Source organism: Mustela lutreola, chromosome 9, assembly GCF_030435805.1.
Source record: "Mustela lutreola isolate mMusLut2 chromosome 9, mMusLut2.pri, whole genome shotgun sequence".
Classification (NCBI taxonomy): domain Eukaryota; kingdom Metazoa; phylum Chordata; class Mammalia; order Carnivora; family Mustelidae; genus Mustela; species Mustela lutreola.
This window is the reverse complement of record NC_081298.1, coordinates 106,326,533-106,349,242: the sequence shown is the minus strand read 5'-3', so window position 1 is coordinate 106,349,242 and position 22,710 is coordinate 106,326,533. Positions and strand designations below refer to the sequence as shown.

The 22,710-nt window shown below is 39.8% G+C and overlaps 1 protein-coding gene across 4 annotated transcripts in view; it reads right to left on the bottom strand.

Annotated features, from left to right (window-relative positions):
* The window catches only part of KDM3A (lysine demethylase 3A), a 53,876-nt gene extending 32,730 nt beyond the window's left edge, over nt 1-21,146 (bottom strand). For all 4 annotated transcript variants that reach the window (XM_059188305.1, XM_059188306.1, XM_059188307.1 and 1 more), the window contains exons 1-9: nt 21,023-21,146; nt 20,196-20,411; nt 12,949-13,104; nt 11,739-11,849; nt 8,452-8,554; nt 7,608-7,732; nt 7,289-7,361; nt 7,084-7,172; nt 938-1,101 (exon numbers count right to left, since the gene is read on the bottom strand). In XM_059188305.1, the coding sequence (XP_059044288.1) occupies nt 938-1,101; nt 7,084-7,172; nt 7,289-7,361; nt 7,608-7,732; nt 8,452-8,554; nt 11,739-11,849; nt 12,949-13,104; nt 20,196-20,381 (1,007 nt within the window). In that variant the 5' untranslated portion in view covers nt 20,382-20,411; nt 21,023-21,146. The remainder of the gene's footprint in view (nt 1-937; nt 1,102-7,083; nt 7,173-7,288; nt 7,362-7,607; nt 7,733-8,451; nt 8,555-11,738; nt 11,850-12,948; nt 13,105-20,195; nt 20,412-21,022) is intronic.
* Nucleotides 21,147-22,710: the final 1,564 nt, after the last annotated feature.

Below are 22,710 nucleotides of genomic sequence, written 5' to 3'. Positions count from 1 at the left end.
ATCCACTTTTTTTTTTTTTTAAGATTTTGTTTATTTATTTGAGAGAGAGAGGGAGAGGGGGCATGAGCAGGGGAAGGGCAGAGGGAGCAGCAGACTCCCCACTGAGCAGGGAGCCTGATGTGGGGCTCTATCCTGAGATTCTGGGATCATGATCTGAGCCAAAGGCAGATGCTTAACTGACTGAGCCACCCAGGTGCCCCAAACCCACCTTCCCATACCACTGTCTTTCTGACCTATATCCTAAGCTTTTTATCAATTACCTACACAGGCCACCACCTCCTCCAAGAGAGTGTATTCCCTTAAAACTCTTGTCTGTGTAATCTTGTAGCCACTTTAAATCCCTGGTTACACTTTACATTTCTCTCTCCTTTTCTTCATCTATAAAATTAGCAACCTATTCCTTCTATGGCTACTGCCTCATTTCCATGACTTCTTTTCTCTGCAGCCACGTCTTTTCACCTGTATTTGAGGTCTGAGCTGATAAGAACACTATCACTATGTCTTCCTGTTCTCCACACTCCACTGACCACAGTCTTCCACATACATGCAACCTGTTCCCTTTCCCTTAAAGCAGACATTTATTCTTCAGCTGTCTACAGCATTCCAATGGACTCTTCTCACTTTATCAAATCAAGAAGTTGCTCTTTCCTCACAAAGTCCTTCATTTTTTAAAAACATTTTCCACATTGTTCTGTATGCCTATCACCCTTTTTACCTCTGAAGGCACATGACCAATTCTAAAACGCTAATGAAAAACCTCCCTGGACAACCTGAGATGTGATGAAGGGCCAGTCATTCCACCAAGAGTAGTACACTACCATCTCTCTCTGAAACACCAGCTCCTGGGCAGAGGTAAGCTCACACATGATGAACCACGGCTAAAATCATTTTTTCCTCTTATTATGATTGAGCACCTTTAACAAACAACTCTACTTACCCTTGAGGAATTTTTGCTCCAAGGTTAGGTGGCGAGTTGGCAGCCTGGGGAGTGCTCTGCTGCCTTGGGTCCTTACTGGGTGGAGTTGCTGCAGTGCAGCCGAGCAGTATCTCCTTAAAGACTGTTGGGGGAACGGACTGCACAGGACACATACTGGGAGAGGCCTAGAAGATACCAAACCAACAGACAGTAAAAGGAAAATTCCTGGTTATGAAGTCCTAGCAAGATTCAAATTTATTTGCTTGGTTTAGTATTAAATAAGCACAAATATCATTTGCAAATAAAAAGAACAGGACAGTAGAACAAGTGATAAATCACAAAATTAAGAACTTCTATCTAAAGGCTGTTCCATAAATCATGCCAGCTTTTCACAAAACTTGAGTCTTCCTTCAAAAGATCACCAGCTGATCTTTTACAGACCTCTGACTCATTATGTCAGGAAAATGCAGTCATATGGCAACTCTTTTAACAATGCAATGCAGAAAAGGGAGTTTTAACTGACAGTCTTCAGATGGTAGCCGCTTCATACACATTCAGTTCAGCATTACTTGTGTGCCTACCATGCACTTACTGCACAAGCTGGCAGGAGACAATACCAGCTAGGACTCCTGCAGGCAGTGGTGCCTACTGGGTACCAAGAGAAGCCTTTACAATGCAATAAAGGTTGAGAACCATAGTTCTTGCTCTTAAATGGCTCTTCAAGTCACAAAGGCCACTCCAAGCTGCAAAAAATACCAAGTCATGACAACCCTATGGGACAGAGCTGGGACATCTTCTCTTTTCACGCAGTTGTATCTTCACAAAAATCTAACAACTGGACCCCACATCTTCCCAATTTACACTTTCCCACCAGGGAAAAAGCAGGAAGAGATTAAACTCAACTCCACATAGGCAGCCTCAAGCTAAACGAGGAGAAATCATTCCCTCTCTTCACCCCCTTCTTTGTACGCACTTCTTTAAGTCCTGTGCCCTTCCCAGCTGCAACCCTTTCATTCCACAATGACCTTTACATTTACCTTAGTACCAAACTCAACCTGAAGAATCTTCAAAATTTCTTCATCTTCTAAGAATTTGTCTCTAAAATTTGAGGTAGAACCTGACCTTAAAACTTGGTAAGTTTTTAAAACTTCACAATTCTGAGTATAGTTACATGTAGTCACTCATGAATCTTTCTCGGACATTTAACTCTGGCAGCCTTGAAAAGAGTGCCTAATGTGTGTTAAATAGAAACATTTGAAAAATAAGAATTTACTTAATCACTATCGAAGTTTTGTCATGCTTCAAATTACTTTAAAATACAAAACTATCAGTTCACATATTATTTGTCAACTCAATTATGGTTACATATTAACCTACTGTTCCCCCCCAAAAATTTTTTTCAGGGGGAGACTTTGGCTATCTTAAGAATGTCCTTGGGACGGTCAACTTTAGCTTTCTGGCACTCAGTTTCTTAATCCTTAAACTGAGGAAATTAGAGAAATTTAGTCCTAATCAAGTCCTTTTTTGACTCTGTTTTAGAATTCTGATATCACCTATAAAACAATTACCCTCCCAAAGCTGAACTGCCAAATCATTTCAAAATGCTCACTCCAGGCTCACTTCCACCAAGCATCAGCCTTTGTATCCTCTTCCTTGTTCTGAATTATGTTTAGAATTGATGCAGTAACACATACCTTTTCTTAATTACTTTCCTGAGGGTAGTCTCCTTAAGAAATTTTGATTGCAAACCTATAGTAACATACTGAAGAAATTTAGATCACACAAATTTTTACTCTGCATGACAGCCACTGTGCTGCTGTAGTCAAAAACCCCTTCTTCTCATTTTCTGTATGTAATGAACCAGTAAGTTCTGCCTCTATTTCTAAAATATTCATGGAATCTAGCCAGTTTCTTTCCACGCCACCACTACCACCAATTTCCCCCTAGACTACCATGTGTCTCCTAACTGGCCTGACTTCCATTTCTGCCTAAGTGTTCAGGCTCCTACTCAATTTTATTCTAACACAGAGCAATCTTTATAAAATTTAAATCAATCAGGACGCCTGACTAGCTCTGTTGGTTAAGTGTCTGCTTTCAGCTCAGATCATCATCAGGTCCTGGGATCAAATTCCACTCCAGGCTCCCTGCTCAGCGGGGAGCCTGCCTCTCCCTCTCCCTCTGCCTGCTGCTCCCCCTGCTTATGCTCTGTCAAATAAATAAAATCTTTAAAACATATGTGGTGTGTAGGTGTGTATTGTGTATGTGTGTTTGTGTTCCCTGCACACACACATATATAAATCAGATCACAGCTCCTCTGCCTATAAGAATTCTATGTGGTCTGGTCTCTGCCAACCCTCTCCACTCATCTCAGTCTACTTGTTCACAGTGCTTCAACTACAGTGGCTTCCTTTCTGGTCTTCAGATGGTCTAAACTCTTTCTTGCCTGCATGCACGTTTGTACTTGGTATTCCCTCTGTAGATAGTTTTCATGTGGCTTTTTCTATCCCTTCACTCTCAAATCTGCTCTACTGTCACCTCCTCAGAATCTGATTACTCTTTCCATACCAGTGCCCCACAGGACATCCCTTTTCTCTTAATCATGTTACTGTGTTTATAACTGTCATTGCACAGTGATACTGTACTTATGCTTTATTTAAATTACTTTTTTATTGTCAGTTGCCTCACAATGAATCGCACACTCCTATGGGCAGAACCCGCTTCTACATCCACTGTTAAACCTTGTAAAGCAAGCATACAGCAGATGCTCAAATAAGACTGGTGGAATACATGAATGAATGAATGAATGATGAATCATGAATGAATGCTGTTAAGCACTTAGTTATTTTAAAACAGCTACGTCAGTCCCGTAAGTCACCCTCAAGAGCCAGGCAGTAATGCTCACCAATATGTCTAACATATATTTCATATTCAATAAATACTTACTGCAAAGATGGATGGAAAAATAGAGGGAAGGAAGTAGGAATCTACTGTTTTTACAATGGTGACTCACCATACCAAGGAAAAGATTTGGAGAGGAGTGGTAACACCAGCACAGTGGTTAAGAGCACTGGGCTTTGGTGGCAGACCTTGGTTGGAATCTGGTCTCTGACACTTCCTAGCACATTACTTAAGCTCTCTGAGTTCAGTTTCCTCAACTGTAAAATGAGAATAATGAAGCATACTTTATAGGGCTGCACTTTACCACAGTGCCTGGCACATACATTAGCTCACTCAAAGCAGAAAAATACAAAAATTTTCTCAGTATAGTCACAATGTGCTCCAAACAGTGTAACTTAGGATGCTTTTCCTTTTAGAAACAAAACATATCACTCTAGAAATTTCTAAGGGTTAGCTCAACAGGGACAGGGCTCCAATTATAAAACCCATCTCCACGTGCACACCACTGCACTGGCCTCTGACTTGACAAGGGTCAAGGTTTCTTCTTACCTGAAGAGTTTTCCCTGAAGGTCTTCTATACCAGTCATGGCAATAGTTCCTCCCTGCCAGCAGACGGAGATAATATAATTGAGTGTATGATGGTATTCTAAAAAGGACACTGCTGGCTCACTCTACTCAGCAGACTCTCTCAATTAACCAAGCAATGTCCTAACTCTGAGAAATAGTCTGCTAGGCAGAGAAGACCTTCAAGGAACCAGACGTTACTGGCAAATAGGTTTATTCTATGCAAAAGTATTCACCAAGGCAATCAAGAGTCTTGTCTACCTAATTCCAAACACCTGTCTTCCAAAGACCACCCTAAAAGTAGACTCCGTGCCAGTCCAACACATCTGGGGTTGCAAAGAGTGAGATGTGTGCCAAGTATGTCACTGTACTCACCTTTCACTCCCATATTTAAACGACCTCTCTTTCCCCACCTCTTCCTTTACCAGTCTAGGTCTTTTGAATCTAGCCCCAGCCAGTGTTTCCAAAATTTGCCTGATAACAAGAAACACCCAGGATAAAAAAAGGGAGGTAGGTATTTTTTCATATGGAAAAATATATACAACATACTAGAAAGGAATCAAAGAGGCTATAAAAGTTGGGTTTTTAGTTTGTTTTTTAAAGGCCTCCATGATTACACAGGAGAAAACAATTTTAAAAAAAGACAGGACAGGTATTCCAAAATGTGAACAGTGAGAGTTGAAAAGAATAAGTGACATTTCTTTCCTGTTTTTCTGGATTAACTAAAAATTTTAAAGAGTAACTTTTTTTTTAATGTGAGAATCTTTATTTGACAAATAAGTGCAATATAAAGGAGAATATCTTTACAGTAACAATAATAAAAACAATTTCTAAAAATGCCAATACGTATCTCCAGCCAAATCTACCATCCCAATTTCCTTTAGAATCAGAATCTTAGTACAGAGTTTAAGAGCTCAAACAGGCATTTTTAAAACATCAAATTTAGTTTCTCATTTTAGGTGCAGAAATTAAGCTCAAACAGGTTATGGGAACTTATCTTCTAGCCGAAGTTTTAGCTTTTTTCAAAATAGCATGTACTTTACTCAACAATCAGTTCAGCAGCACACAAAGCTACTGAGCTGGACAAAATGCTGACAGAGTTCAGAAAGACATGCTCCCTGCCCTTGAAGAGTAGGAGTCAGGCAGAGAGGATCACTTATGTATGTATATATTACCACATTTTACACATGCCTCCTTGAAGGCTATATATTTACTTGCAATTCAATTATCTGTTCCATCACTGATAAACCTGTCACTGTGAAGATCTGGCACCTCTTCCATTGGAGTTTCCCTGACCCCAGTCCTGCCTGTACCCCAGGATGACTCTTCAAAGATCCATCAGGATGCCACTTCCTATTCTCTAGCCCCTTCCTAAACACAGCATGTGGTTCTCCTTTTCATCTCACCAACTATTTACACTGATGCATTCTCCATGATAGACTACTGCTAACAATTTATCTAACGTCAAAACCTAACAAGTTATTACTGTACTCTGTTTCTCCCTCGGCTTCTGAAACTGTGGACTACTTGAAAATATCCTCTGTGAGCTTAACTCTAACACAAGAATCACTTGCTTGACCTCCTCATTTCACAGTCCCTTTCACATTACTTCTCTCTTGTAAACTTTAAGAGAAAATGAAAGCTGTAATATTAATTTCCAATAATAACCTCTTCATTCTTTCCTGAAAACCTGAGGTGAGACCTACACACTTGGAAGGAAGAGAGAGATATTAGGTATCTTGGTTTACAAAGTTGGTCAAATGTCGAAGTTCCTGCTGCCTAGAGGCTTAAGACTCAGGAAATCCAATCATCTTAGCCAGTCAGATTCTTATATATTTGTGTAACACAGTGCTTACGTTGGTTCTAGTTGATGTTGTAGTCCAGTCTATCCTGACCCAGAGCCCTACATGCCTTAATTCTGGCCCACTCCCTATCACTTCTCCCTGGCTTCCTCCCACAAACCCTGGAGTTCCCTCTCAGGTGCTCCTAACAATGTGAACACCAGCCTGGTAAAATTTTAAAATTCTCAACTCCACATAACACAAGTGCATCTGGATACCTAAGTTGTAAAAAGTTACTTATATTGTAACAGGTTCTAAGGATTCAACTCACCTAAAAAGAGAACAGCCCTAAGTTTCTTGATCTAAATCCTAACCAACTGAGAACAGAATTAAATCCAGTACTTGAACACACAGTGGCATTCATACCAACATATACTCTTCTGGGCAGAAATTAGTAACAGCAAACCAACCACTTCCTTTAAGAAACTAATGTCTGTTTAACCAATCTTAACTATCAACCAAACCTATTACTGGGGGAAGGGGAGCGTCCCATTTCAGTATGTACTCAATTTCTAAGGTTCTTTCCCTCCTCTCATGCCAGGCTTTCTTCTAGTTTGATATACACAACTCAGTTTACCCTCAAAAACATTCCTTATGGGTGAAACTGTCAAATCTATTGAAATTTTTCACCAAATATTAAAAAAAAAAAAAGTTTTACACAAAAGAAAAAGTTAACCAGAAACTTATATTATCTCCATCTGCTTGAGTGTAGAAATTATGGCCAAGATCTGGAACCAGCAAAGAAGAACAGACAACACAGAACAGAATAGCACAGAAGAGAGCTTTATAACCACTAACAAGCTGGCCACGCACAGTAAGAGTTAAGAAAACCTTTACATAAGTGACAAACTTAAGTCAGGTTACCTCAGAGCAAGATTTTGCTTGTTTGGAAACTAGGCTTCCATTATTCTCAGAAGACTTGCGTTTTACAGTGCCAATTCTTGTAGAATTACCTAAAATATTTAAAAAAAGATAAGTTCACTTCCCTGTTTCTCTTAACATGGAAAAAAGAAAGGAGAAAGAAGAAAGGAAGGAGAACTAAAGGGTTTAATCAAATAATGTATCTTACCACATGTCACAAAGTTATCATGTACAACTTCAACATGAATCAGTGATGGATCGACAATTTTCAGAGCTGGAATCTTAAAAATAAATAAAACAAAGATACTAGAAAACTTAAAAATGCTCGGGCACATATATTAACTGTTAATAAGCAAAAGAAGCTTCTTACAAATAATTTCTTTTAAAAAAATATCATTCTCTTTTTCTACTCTAATATTTTAATATAAAGTAATAAGCTGTCTAGCTCCTATAAGATATTATAATTCCTTTTTAGAATTATATTCCTCTGTCAAGTTATGTTACATGCAATTAGCATCATCTTTTACCTCCTCACAGTTGACTTGAAGAGTTTTTGATGCTGGGTTTCCATTTACAATGGTTGCAGAAAACCACTGAGTAGATGGGTCCAAGCTATAAATTTTAACTTCTGAACCAACTAAGTTTTTGTCACCTGAGGGGAGGGAAAAAAAAATCCTTAGAGCAATCTGCATTATTTCCCAACATACCATCATCCAGAATAGTAACTTCTCAAGTCTTTAAAAAAGCAGTAGATAAAAATAAACATTACAAGATACTACTATAAACACAAGAAGACAGCATTTCAAAAAAGCTAGTAGAAAATTTAAACTTTTTATTTTAAACTTTGAGGTAAATTGATAGGAAAATGGAAAAAAAAATAACAATATATGTCAACATTTATATAAGACCAAGTAGTACCAGACAACTCACTGAGCCCTAATTCACTGTCCTGTGCAGAGTTTTAGTGGATCCAAATTCAGGAACCCCAACAGAACTGGCAAGTCTTACAAAATAATTATGACTGTGAAACTGACCAGAAACTCAGTAATATATGGGAGGATCAGGATTACTACATTCATGTTTCACTCATTTTTTAACACTGAAATTTCAAACATACCAAATTCTTTGTCAAAATACAGCTGAGCTTTTTTTAGTATTTACCTTACTAGTTTTCACATAAGCCCTGAGCTTTCCAAAGGGGACTTTAGAATATATAAAGTCCTTCACTCATCTACTTCTATGAGGAAACCAAAAGCAATCTCTGAAAAATCAGAAATCTCATTAAAAGAAAAAGTGAGGACTAAAACGTACCTTTTTACAAGCTAATCATTAGTCAACTCATAAACTGTCACCAACAGATAAACTATATACCTTGTAAAAGATGACTTTCATCCAAATGCTTCACAATCAAAGCTTGAAATTCTTTACTGACATTCTGATTATCCATAAGGGAAAGTCGAAGATTGTTTACATCCTGAAGAAAAGAAGAGCATTACATTTTAAGGTAACAAGTAGTAAGAGCTGTTTAAATTCCAGTGGACATTTCAATCAACCTAATGTCAAAGTACTGTCATTAGCTATTTGATGACACCAAACCACTCAAACTCCAATGAACTTAACAGGTCAAACAGTAGGAACACATTAGAAACCACAGATACAAGGGAGACTAAAGTGAAGTCACCCCAAGCTAAGAGCGTGACAAATACTAGGAGTGGCTCAAAGCACAATTTTAAATAGGACACAACTTTGACTATGGGAAATATAATAAGGAAACAAATTGCTCAACCCATAGGAATTCCCAGGGGCAAAACACACAAACACAGAACCACACAGATATGTAACATCAATTCACTGAAACTGTTCTTAACAAATCACTTCAAACAGATTGATTTAACCTAACTAGGATTCCAAATGCACTCTTGTTTATAAATGGTTAAGGGGGGGGAAGATGAGGAGGGACAAAATCTGAAAAAACAGCCTAAGTTTTTATCAAGTCAGTTTTGAAACACTCAGTTCTTGGCAGCAGCTCCATTTTGGGCACTATTCCATAGTCTTTTGGCTTTGTGTGCACACTAAGTTATGATAAATGTATACAGAAACTGTCAATAGGAATAACCTGCCAAACACAAAACTATGAAGCACAGAAGCCCTTCTAGTATCAGGCCTGCACACTTTCTTGATACTGAAATGGATACATAGTGGCCAAAAATAGTTCATCCATTTCTCCCACTAGGAAGACTAACTAGTTTTTCAGAGAGGCCATGCTGGAAAAATGCAGTTCTTAAGCCAAATTACATTAGACTTAACACAGGGTCTTCAGAAGTGTTTAACATTAATTACCAGAATGGGCCATGTGTGGGTTTCTTTTTTCCCTCATGCTGCAATTTCAAAAAATGTAAATGTGTGCTCCAATTCCTACTAAAAGATAAATAGCACATTAATGGAAGAGCCACAAATGGCTCTTAAACAAGGTAGAATGATTTTACTCTGCCTAGGAGAGTTTAAATGACAGACAGTTGACCTGAGTATTTTGTCTTTCTTCTTACCCACAGATAAGTAAGTCAAATTCAATCCAAAAAAAAAGACCTTAAGCTTCAAATCCAACTTCTACATATGCCAAATGATTTTCAGGTTCTCTGTGCATTATTTATTGACAAGCACTCTATACTGCAGTAGTCACATCCCCCAACATAGTTTCCTACAGAAACCTACTATAATCATCCACATCTACAAAGAATGCCCCAGAGCACTGAACTTTGACCACTATTACCAGTAAAAGTCAAGACCACACATCATAATCTCCCTCAATTAATATTAATAGTAGTATTCATCTGACAACCACAGTGCATCACCCTGAGAATAAATAAAAACCAACTGATCCAGCTTTTGCTTTTCCAATGTCAAGAAACAAGTTTCTACTTTGTTTCTACAAGTTCTACTTTGACTGAAAGGCTTGGACACACAAAACATGTAAAGCAGAACTCTCCAGAAAACAATGCTGAGAAGAAAGAACTACTCTATCACTAAGTAAAGCAAGGTATCCAAAGCCCCTCCTGTATATTCCCTGGTCCTTAAGAGCAGGTCATTCTTCCTTTTAAGGCAGGAAAACTATCAACACGCCTACATGACATGACAAAAGTAACTTGCATCTGAAATTAACTTAAGCAATAGCACCTTCCTTGTTCTATTTATTTAAACATTAAAATAAGGTTCAGAATGTGGACTTTGTTTTCACTTATTTTCACAATAAGAAAATGAGATTTAAGAGGGAAAGCCAGTGCTTTGGGTTTTGAATACAGGCACATCAATGGCAATGACCACAGGCCCCACAGCTTGTTAAATATGGCATGACTTGTTAAAACTACCTTTTAACAAGTAAGTGACTTTAATTTTTGTACAGTCCACAGAAACATGTCAGATCACCAAACGCAAGTGGGTAAAGAGGATTAATTTTCAAAAATGACATCTAAAAGATGAATGCCATTATATGACCAACATTATTCCCAAGGAGTAATCTAGAGATAATCTGTGTGTTCCTTCCTCTCTCCCAACATTTTTGTAAAGAAAGTAATCACTTATATAAGTAAGACTCAAGAGCCTAAATGTTACAAAGAAAAGGGTGGGAGTTTTCCAAACTAAGTGGAAAGAACACGTATGTGCTCTCAATTCTCATTATTCATGATAGTTACATTTCACTAAGTCACCACAAACACGGACTTAATGAACAGTGAACCACTGCTTCTAGTGGAAAGAGAGGGTTAGGCTCCTTTGAGCCTCTTGGTTAAGTTTCATCAACCAACCTATCTACAACCATGTTTTAAGTGTATGTCTGTGGAAAACACATTATTTAACATACACTGGTACATTATTAACCTGGAAATCACAGTGATTAATAATGATTAATAATAACTCACAACTGAATGAAATCTATCTAACATATGTATTTCCCAAGACACATCATGGCCTTCTTGCACTTAGGAACACTAGACAGCACTTCAGCACTACATTTGGTATAGTGAAACCACCAATTAAGAAAAAAAAAAAAGGCACAAAAATTCAGCACTAAATAGACCTCAAAAAGCACATCTCTTTACAAAATGAGATGAAACAAGAAGGCAGAATGAGTCACCTTATCTGACTTTAGCTGGGAACACTTGTCAGGTAACTCAAATTTTTCACCACTCTGCCGGTGTCTGTGAATGACCATGAAAAGTGCCCAAGTACTGATTTGGGGGTTATAAATATATTCCAGCAAGTAGTCAAAGTCTCATACAGAATACATAATGATGGCCATATATGGATATATGTGGCCATATGATATCTAATCTTATAAATTAAATATAACTAAATCTTATAAATATATCTTATAAACGATTATAAATAATCTTTTTAAAATTATTTTTGTATCATCTAGGTGTCTCCATACATAAACACAAACCATCAACTGTACTACCTCTGTCCTTCCAACCCCTAATGGACAGCACCAACCCAATGGCTAAAACTAAAGGATGATGTCTAACAACTAACTGCTGATGAGATGGGTCCTTTTCTCTGTCAAGTTCTATTAGAATTAAAGCAATCAATAGCAGTATTTTAGCTCTCATATTGAAAAATTTGTATTTCTATCCTTAGAGATTAATATAATTTTTATCTTTTACCTGTATAGGCTTCAGAAGGTCTTTAGAAAGAAATACTCTTTGTTGATCTCCCAGAAAGCGAATAGAGGTTATGGATCCCAAACCAGCTTTGTCCAATAGAGACTTATATACCTAGAACAAAACAAAACATTCTGGCATCACAACTGCCATCAGCATAATTCTGAAAATGGAAACTTGCAATTTTCCACACATGCAGAGAGACAAATCCATTAGATTTTTTACTTACTGCTGGTATCTCAATAACAATGATTCATGCAACAACGAGATCGCACAATTTTCATCCAGAATCAATCATTTAAACCAGACACACATTTGGGAGTCATTAACATACAGGTCTGGGTTCAGAGATAAAGGGCTTCTCTAAAATTTACATGAAAAATTGTGTGTATACATTTTTCTGGGGAGATAGGGCCAAGTTTTCAGCAAACTCTTAATAGCTGGGGGTGGTGGGGAAGATACAAAGAGCAAAATACAACTTTAACCAAAACCCTATACCACTCAAAAGACCTCCAGCAGCTCTTCTTACCCACAGGCAAAATCTTTACTTTGCTAGCACAGCATGCTAGGCCCTCACAACCTGGTCAGCCTTTCAGCCACCTTCCCAGCTGTCTAAACCTGGCCCTTCTACAGGAGTTAAAACTTGTGTCTCACAAAACCTGAAATGTCCTCTCCAAACACTGTGATCATTCTCATCATCTAACTACACCAGATTTATGATGTGGAAATGGCATAATCATGTACAGAATGCCAGCACTTTCAGAGCCAAAGAATACTATGAGTCAGAGAGAACCACAGAGATCATGGGGCTGAGACTTGGCAACCCCTGAGAGAGCCAGGCAACAGCTAGACTTTAAGGTATACTCTCCATGTTTTAAAAGCAAAAAACTAATTCAAATTTTCTTAAAACTCTATGAAGGTCAAGCCAAACATACATATATATGTATGCCTATATGCATATGCTGGTTTCTGACTCTGACCTAGACAGTCCCCCACATTACCTCCATCCCTATTTTTCAAGTGAAGAAAATGAGGCAGGAGAAAGTCAGGGGCCCAGAGTAACAGGCTGCCTAGCAGGACTGACTCCTCTACCTTGTCACATGTCTGTACTATTATTAACTAGAAGCCAAATATAGACATTACATATACATCTTCCTTGTTTCACTCATAATGCATTAAATACCCTGTTCTCATAACCCCAAGAGGTACTCACTATTGCAGGCCACTGAACAACTCGTTCAGAAATTTCAGGAGACTTTCGTTCAGCCAAAACCAAGTTATGCTCTACTAAAAATGCTCTCCTTAGAAGGTTGTAGACTTCTATCCATCTTCTCTTCCTCCAAGATTCCCCATCAAACTCCACACACACCTAAACAGAAGTTAAAAAAAAAAAAAAAAGGCAAATTCAATTAACAAAAATAAACACTAAAAATGCCAAAGCTGAATTATGCCCTGATTTTCTACTTGAATCTTTATCTAAAATGTGCTGTCGCTCTTTCCCACTCTTACTTCCCTTCACCGTCCACAATAAACCAACCAAACAGGTTAATCAAACCATCAAGCTTTGGCTCCCAAATAATTTTGGGAAGCAGTAGTCAAGCAACCCCCCCCCCAAAAGTAACTTCTAGAAACCCCACACAGCAAAGAACCCCCAAGTAGAAGGTTTTTACATATGTCAGACATCAGAGCTTTGAGAATCAAAAGAAAGAAATTTAAAACCCTAAAAAAAATACTTATTGGGCAGCATTGTAATTCTAAAATGACACTGTGAGCTTAAGACAACCCCCCCCATCAGCATAATCCACCACTTGTTCTGAATCCCTTTGGTATGCTTAGGATTTAACTTCACAAGGCCTAGTAGACAGCACATCCTCAATATCTCTTTCAGTTGAATAAACTGGGAGTTTGGAGTCAATGACTATTTTGCTAACTAAATACAGAAACAAACAGCTGATAAACTGACCCTAGAGTTAAACTACTTCAATTTTTTATGTAAAAATCACTATTTTTATTTGACTTAAAATCCCTTTTCTTACTAAAGAGGCCTCTCAGTTTTAGCTTCAAAGAATTAGTTAATGAACACATCAACCCTGTTCATAATTTCACAATCACATCTCCCTTTCCAACCTTTAACTTAAAAAAAGGTTTAAATTCCATTCATCTGTCAGAATTCAATTTAAAAAATCCTTTCCTTTAAAAAAAAATAAATCATCCTTTCCTCAAAGAAGCCCTCCCTTACTAAAGAGCAAACTCCCCCACCCCCCAAGAGAGTTCCCCTGGTTAACTGTACTCAAATCCCTATACTTTTCCTTCCTAGCACTTACCCACACTTTGACTTATTATTTATTTGTGGCTAACTGATTCTAATAGATTCTAACAGATTCTAACAGAAATTTTAATAGGTCAAAATCTAATCTGTTTTTACCTACCATTGTACTTCACTGATATCCAGTCCCTAGTCAGTACTCAAAACACTTGTTGAATGAATAAATTACTCTCTGAAGCAGCCTCTTACTTTCTATTACTCTCCACCATTCAGCAGGTAGGACATTCGCAACTGGTATACCACTAGTCCCAATCCCGAACCTTTTCCAGTTTTATGGCTTTATAATATCAATCTTTAAAAATCAGTGAAAATTTAAAACCCATCCTACCCTTCTCCCCCAACAGTAAAATCTGCATCCCTAACTTTTAGGCAACTTCCCCGGAGAAGTTGTGTTATCTTCTTGGTATGGCAGGCTTTTAATCTTGCAGTTATCCCAGAATCCATACAGACGGTGAGCACCTTACTATGTGACAAGGCCCTGTTCCACTCTCCTTGGTTCTACGCATTCCATCCATCACTATACCCAATCAAATGGTCCTTCACAGAATTGGCTGGAGACTGCTCATCTTCTTGCATCCCCAACCACAGAATACAGGTCCTATGATAGCTCCCCTAAACTGGATAGTCCTTCTGCCCCACATCACATCAACCTCAAACCCACACTAGATTTAGATGAGTTTTCCCATCTACGAGATGTAAGAGGAATGAGCATATACAAACTACAGCACCAGAGAAATCTGGATTTGAATCCCAGCTATGCTGTAGCTTTTTCAGAATGATTTTACCTGCATAAAACAATATACACAGCATTACAAAGAAAACCAATTAGTCTGTATGCCAGGTTAAGAACCCTTGCTTAAATCTAAAATGAAAATATTAATACCTACCCCTCACTGAATTGTTTGGTAAAATTTTACAACAAGGTAAGTAAATTATCTGGCAAGGAGATTAGGTAGCTTTAAGACTTCCATGTAATTCAAATCTTAATTTATCAGGGTATCAGTTCGGTTAGGAATGGGGGGGGGGGAAGAAGATCCTGAACATGACTGTCCAAGATCTATTCAGAAAGAAAGAATGAATGAATGAATTAAGATCTTTAGGGATGCCTGGGTGGCTCAGTCAGTTAAGCTGCTGCCTTTGGCTCAGGTCATGATCCCAGGGTCCTGGGATGGAGTCCCACATCAGGCTCCTTGCTCGGCAGCAAGCCTGCTTCTCTCTCCACCTCTGCCTGCCACTCTGCCTGCTTGTGTGTTCTCAGTCTTTCTCTCTGACAAATAAATAAACTCTTTAAAAAAAAAAATTAAGATCTTTAGCAGCTTTCCAAAACTTAAGCAACATCACAACTCTTATCACATCACTAATCTAGAAAGCTGACGATCAACCCAAAACCAAAATTTAGACAGGGCCCCTTCTTTATATCCCAATTCTTGAGTGATTCAAAAATTAAGTTAAACTCCTTAAAAAAATTTAGTTTATAACTTCACAGTATTAGGTTGCATTGGTCAAATACTCACATTAACTTCACTTTGAAAAAAGGTGAACTTTTAAAAAAATATAATGAAACCAACGAATTGTAAGCCCTCTTCATACTTTCAAAAGTTTCCTATCATAACCACAAATGTATAAGGGATCCCCCCCAAGCCTCCTATGCAAAAATTTCTATAAAAAGACACACCAAGGCCGTCTTGGTGGCTCAGTGGGTTAAGCATCGGACTCTTGCTTGCTTTTGACTCAGGTCACGATCTCTGGGTTGTGAGACAGAGCACCGCACTGGGCTCCTGCATTAGGCATGGAGCCTGCGCCCCTGCCCCAAAAGGACACCAATAAAAAGTCAAATACGGAAGAACTAAAGCGACCTGACCAAGCTTCTGCAAGCTTATTGATGTAACTAGTGCTCATTTAAATTGTGTTATTCCCCTCATGGTCCTTTGGTGCACAAAACAGATGTTATTTATGCTGTCTGATTCCAAAGGCCAAAAAGAGGCCAATTAATTATGATTTGCACCCTACAATTTCCAAACTTACTTTTTTTTTATAGGATAGTTTATAAATGTGTACCTTATTAGCCTATTAAGTATCTGGACCAGATGAATATTTCAAATTATTTCAAGTTAATTTTTCCCCAACAGAAAATCTTTTTAATACATGAGTATAATATATCTAATCAAGCTAACCTCAAAACCTCCCACTCTTAATCTACATTAATCTCACCTAAGTATGATTAAGAAAACCATCAGAAAGGCCAAGTAAGATATTTCCAAGTTTAAAAGTAGGCACTTACAGAATGGCATGAGTTTCAGTCAAGTTTTTAATTATATACCTATTTTATTCCCAGCACTATAATGCAGAATTCCACTCATTCCACACTACACAAATTAGGAAATTATTTCTTTATGCTTCTGTTTATGTATTCTTACACCTAAATAAAATACTCACCTAAAATCCCACAGTCTCACCTTCAATTATGGGGGTAAATGAATTTTATTACACAGGTAGGAATTTCTCATTTTACATGGTTTGACTAGCAGCAGGCTGAAAAGTCTAGGCACTGGTCAAGGCACCCAACTGCAAAGGGAATTTTAACAGCAAGAAATAATACACAAGAGGTGGCAAGTACTACTTATCTGCTACAAAGGGATATCCCTAAGAACTAAGAAGCAGCAGAACATTCAAGTATAAGTTACATTCAAAGAAAGGAAACTGGAAAAGACCCAGATAAGTAGAGAAAGAAGGACATTCCCAACATGCACAATGAATGAAGCCACTTGTCTCACACTCAAATAGAAAGAGTAGGATAAAAAGACATTCTTATAACCATACTAATAAAGATTTGTTGTTATTCTAGAGCAAGAGGATGCCACTGCTCCATTAGTAGATTTCTAAAACTGCTTTTCAATGTAGAATAATTGTGGTTTCTTCCATTTATTCATTCCAATATTTCAGCAAATACTTCATGCCAAGTAGTGTTCTAATTGCTAAAGGTTTAAAGGCCCACAAAACACAGTACTTTAATCTCACTCTACCTGAGTATTAAAGCCCAGTGTTTAAGATCCAGAGACGAACTTAGGCAAGTTATTTAATTTCTTCAAGCCTCAATTTCTAACACTAAAAAATGTGGTTCACCATCTAGAATATTTGTGAGAATTAAATACAATGCCACATAATAAGCATTTAATCATTATTATGTCTTCACCCTGTCTTTCTGTAATCAACAACTAGACACATTATATCTGAGTGAGTGACTTTGTTATAAAGTCTCTCTCGAGGTGAAACAAAGTTAACAAGCCTTGGCCTTGTTAACATCATCCTTAACTAACAGCAAATCAGTCTAGACAAACTTGTACTTCTAATACCAAACCAGCTGCATACATTTATATTCGTCTTAGACCTCAGTCCCACTCCACCCCCCAAAACTTAATACATTAAGCCCTACTGTAAGCATGGTCTTCGTTACTTACTAGCTGCCGCCTGCATTTCCCCAAGCATAATTTGGTTCCATTTTTTTTAATTCTATGTTTTTGCTAATACAATATGCCCTTAAAATTTAAACCATCTGGTACTCAATGAAGGAACATAATGACAGGGCACCTGGGTGGCTCAGTTAGTTAAGTGCTTGCCTTCAGCTCAAGTCATGATCCAAGGGTCCTGGTATCGAGTCCCGTACTGGGCTCCCTGCCCTGCAGGGAGTCTGCTTCTCCCTCAACCCCTATACTCCCACTCATTTTCTCAATTTCTCTCCTCTCTCAAATAAATTAAATCTTTAAAAAAAAGGAAATAATGACAAGTCATGGTTAGATAAGAGAAATCAAGTAATTTGTACCTTACATGAAGACTGAATTACAAAGTCTGCAAGTAAGCCAAAAATAAAATATAGTTAAAATTGTTCTTCAAATGAAAATCCCTTGAGGCATCAGGGTGGCTCAGTGGGTTAAGCCTCTGCCTTCGGCTCAGGTCATGATCTCGGGGTCCTGGGATCAAGCCCACATGGGCTCTCTGCTTGGCGGGGAGCCTGCTTCCCCCTCTCTCTCTGCCTGCCTCTCTGCCTACTTGTGATCTCTGTCAAATAAATAAATAAAATAGTTTAAAAAAAAGAAAAGAAAGAAAAAGAAAATCCCTGTTTATCTTCAGGTGAGGCACCTTAGTGCAAAGGAGAAGATAGAGCCAAACCTGGATTCAAATCCTCCCTCCATCACTGAGTAGCTAATTACACAAATCTGAACAAGACCCCTTTCCCAAACCTATCTTCTCATTCTAAAAACAAAGATACACCACCACCTCAAAGACTGGGGGTGGCAAAAAAGTGGAGATTAAAAAGAATACCTGAAAAGGACCTCCTGGACTGCCTTCCTAATCCAACGGGTCTATAATTAGGTCCTGCTAGGGAAGAAAACACTTCTACTCTGTCATCATCTGCCAAAGAACTAAAGACTTAAATCTCGTTTCCATTCATATCAGATAAAAACAAACACACGAGAAACTTTTACTTGGCAGGTGAAATAAACCACAATAACTACAACTGAAATCTGGTACACAAAGCCCACTTTATGGAAAAAGATTATTAGCCTGAAACAAATAGGTTGGCCATCTTTTTACTATACCACTTTCCTTATATAACAGCAAAACCCGGTTTGCTGGGAGGAATGAAGAGGAGAAAATCCAAACTTCACAGTGTATGACAGGAGTCCTTTTGTGGCACAGGGAGCATAAAGGTAAAGACGGTGGGCTCAAGTATCAAAACTTCTCAGTTAGAACATGGGCTATGCCAATTTCTAGGTATATGACTTTGGTAAAATACTTAATCTCCCCCAATCCTAATAGTTCTGTCTGTAAAATGCAGCAGTATTAGGACCTACTCCCGAAGACATGAAGTAAGGACTGATATGATCATGGCTATGAAGTGTTCAGCAGGATGCCTGGCATGTGGCTAAGTGCTCAACAGTCACTCCTCCTTTGCAACATGAAGACAAGGCACACTACAAGCTTTAAAAACATATGACCAGATATCCTCTTTCAACAACCCTTTGCAGACTAAACTGGTTGGGCATATACTCTCACCTTAAAGTGTCTAAATGAACAGTGTGTCAGAAATCAACATGTATGCAACTGCCAATGCTAATTGTCCCAATTGGAACACCGTTTTCAAGAAAAAGCAGTAACAATCCAGTGAAGATGACAAAACATATCCACTATCCAGGGTGGAAATCTCTTCTAACAAGCTTCCTTCAAGTTATTACCACTTTGGAGTCTTTGTTAGGGACCTTTCTCCAGTTATTTTTTTGCACAAAGGAGTCTCTGTTGGTAGAACAGCTCCTTTTCTGGTTGTTCCCAAACAATCCTTTGCCACCAATACTTCTATTAGGAAGTACAATTAGAATTCATCTCTCTTTGAAAAGATCTAACTGAAAAACGTCCTCATTGTCATGCTGATTAAAAATCACTGTCCACACTTGTTCCCGTTTCTCCCCATCCGCCCCCCCCCCAGGTGGAATATTTCAAAGCCATTCCTCTAACACACCATATAAGGGGTTGGCCCCACCCCTACCCTCCATATATGGTCAAAGCCCACACCTACCTACAGACTCATCACAGGCAACCAGGAACCCATTTCCACACTGACCCACCATATACGGACAAGTACCCACCCTAATATGCCACACAGAACTAAGCTCCTCCCTCTTCACTCACTTCATTTCCATCAAGTCTGAAAGTTTAACAAGTTGGGTGAAGAAATTAGGAGGAGCAAACAAACAAACAAAAAACCACCTGAAAGTGCTAGCCCTCAATTCTTAATGATTCCTAACATCACCTACTTGACCAATAATATTAACAATACTCCCCCTTTGCAGAAATAATCATACAGTCCTTGTAGGGCACAGGGCGGGCAGTAACGAAGCGTGTCTGAGCAACCCCAAGGCCGTCATTAAACACAGGCAATTGTAGGCCAAACACAAACACACCTCGGTTCTACACAACCGTTTCAAAGACTTCCAAGGTCTAGTTTTCTGCACCTTCAGATCAGATGCCAACTTTCTGGTGGCCCTTTTCAGAAGAGGGGAGGAGGCCCCCCACTGACTGTCTCGTTACCAAGGTAACTACAAAACGTCCGACAGCTGAAGCCCGGGAGCGGATTTTACCTTCAGGTCCTTCTTGGTAACGTCGGTGTGAGAGACGGCTCGAATCGTCCCCGAAAGCCAGGGCCACTCGGCGACGCGCTCCACGTCCCAGCTGTCGTGGCTGCCGTCGCTGCCGTCGGCTGCGGACAGACTGAGGAATCGCTTCCCCACCAATACTGGCCAACTTTCTCCGAGCGTGAGCACCATGGTTTCCACGCCTGCAGGAAGGGCTCCTCCCTGCAAAAATACAAATACAAAATGCAACGGGGGCTGTCGGTGGGAGGGGGTCGGGAAGAGAGGACGCGGGGGAAGCGGGGGCGGAGGGATGGGTCCCAACCCAGCTCGGAGCACCGGATCCCAGGCGGCCGCGACGGCGGCCGGTGCGAGGGAAGACCCAACACCCGATCTCTGCACCAGCGCCCTCCCCCGCCCCCCGGATCCCTCCCCCACAGCAAACACGGGCCCAAGCGCCGCGTGACCCCCGTTCTCCCCAAGTTTCGCTTTTTCAAAACCTTAAAACCTGAACGCAGAAGGAGTGAGGGGAGAATTATTCTACAGCTTAAGTGGATTTTAAAGTGCTCGCCCCCCACCCTGGGAAAGAAAAGGCCAGAAGCAAGGGCCCGTCCGGGGCGGCCGCGTCCCCGCCCCGGGCAGCCCCGCGGGAGGGGCGAGCCCGCGGTTCCGCACTTGCCCCGCCGCCCCGCCCCGACACAGCGCTTTCCCGGCGGCCGACCCCCGGGCGTCCCTCGCCCCGGCCTGCGCCACGGTGCGGGGGCGACACGGCCGCAGGCTCGGCGCCTTCATCTTTCTTCCTCCTCTCCCCTCAGCCGAGGCCGCGGCGCTCTTACCCCGCCTCCTGCCTCCCTGAGTCACCGGCGGCGGCCGCCGTTTCCAGCCGCCCAGCTCTAGCTCTGACTTGGTTCAAGAGCTCTCACAAGACACGCACAGCCTCCCGGGTCCGCCCCCTCGGAGCCGCTTCCGCCCCTCATTGGCCTAGTCCAAGAAGCTGGGCGAGGCTCGTTGGTAAATAGCCTATCGCCATTGGCCGGCCTGGCGCAGGCGGGGCGAGAGAAAAAAACAATTCCTTGGCTGCCTCCTCCCTCTCCCCTCCCCCTTCCGACTCCCGGACGACCCCCATTAGGTTAAAGTACACATAGCGTAAGCGAGAGATCCCTCCGCCACAGCCATTCTTTCCATTTGTTGCCTACGGTATGCAAAAAAGTCCCGCGAAATCGCTTATCAACTTTATCGCCCAGAAAAAAATTGCAGGGGTGCAAAGATAAGACTGAGTGACAAGCCCCAGGACTGTATGTGCCTATTGGATTGCTCTTCAATTGCGTAGGCTGTCGACGGAAGATGGGCTTTCCACTTGGCGGAAGAATCTCACAGGAAAGGGGTGAGGGCGGCGCAGAGTCAGCGGGGGAGGGAAGGGAAGGGAACGTGCGGTTTCAAGCGTACTCAGCTAGAGGGAGGAGCCACTGGGCTCTGGAGGCTCTTGCGCAGGCGCTTCGCAGAGCAGAGGCTGGAGTTTGGGCTGCTGGGCGAAATGGCCGCGGGAGGCGCAGGCGCACGTGGTGTTATTCGTGGAACCTCTAAAGTCCGCCATTTTGAAGGAAAAATGAAGAAAGGCATGGAGTCATTGGGAAATGACGTTCTTTGAATCTAGAGCAAAAGAGGACGTTCAGTACAATGCTGAATGGGATTTTTTTTATGTAAAGGGAAGTTCAGAAGATGTTCTGAGTCTTCTATAGAAATTGAAAAACTAGATGAAGGCCATAATGATGCAAGAAATAGGAAGAGGTGACTTTGAAGGACAAAGGAGATGAAAGATGATTGTGTCTTTTGGACCTGAAGTTTTTTGGTTGAATAAAGAAGAAATGGAATGAAGGAATTGAGGACCTCTTTCTTAAAGGCTAGAGCTTGACATGGCTCACATTTAATCCTCAAGATTAAATAAAAATTAAGTGAAGAATGCAAAGTCCCAATTTTAAAAGTGTGAAAACTGAGAATCAAAAAAATTTCAGAAAGGGATTATAGATAATGGTGTTGAGTTTTAACATATATATTTTGAATGTGTGACACTAAGTAAATTTTAAAATCTAAATATAAACACTGAAAAATTAAATTGTATTTATAATTTATAATTTGCATACCATTTTAAAGGGGAGTGGGGAATGGAACAAAGAAAACCTATCCAGTACAACAAAAGTCGGGAATGAAAACAAGAAAAGAAAAAGAAACTTGATGGAAGTATAATAAATAGAAAAAAATAAGACGAGAAAAATAAGTCCAAACATCAGTATTTACAATAAATATAAATGGGTTAATTTTACTCATAAATTAAGAAGACACACTTAATTTTTTAAAAATCTGGCTATAACTTGACCAAGGGGAAACTCCAACAATGACACAGAAAGCTTGAAAATATTAGGTTAAAAGATTTACTAATTAAATGGTGATAGAAGGAAAGCAATAAAGCAATGTTAATATAATTGAAAAGAAAAGCATCAAAAGAGATGCTTTATATTAATAAAGG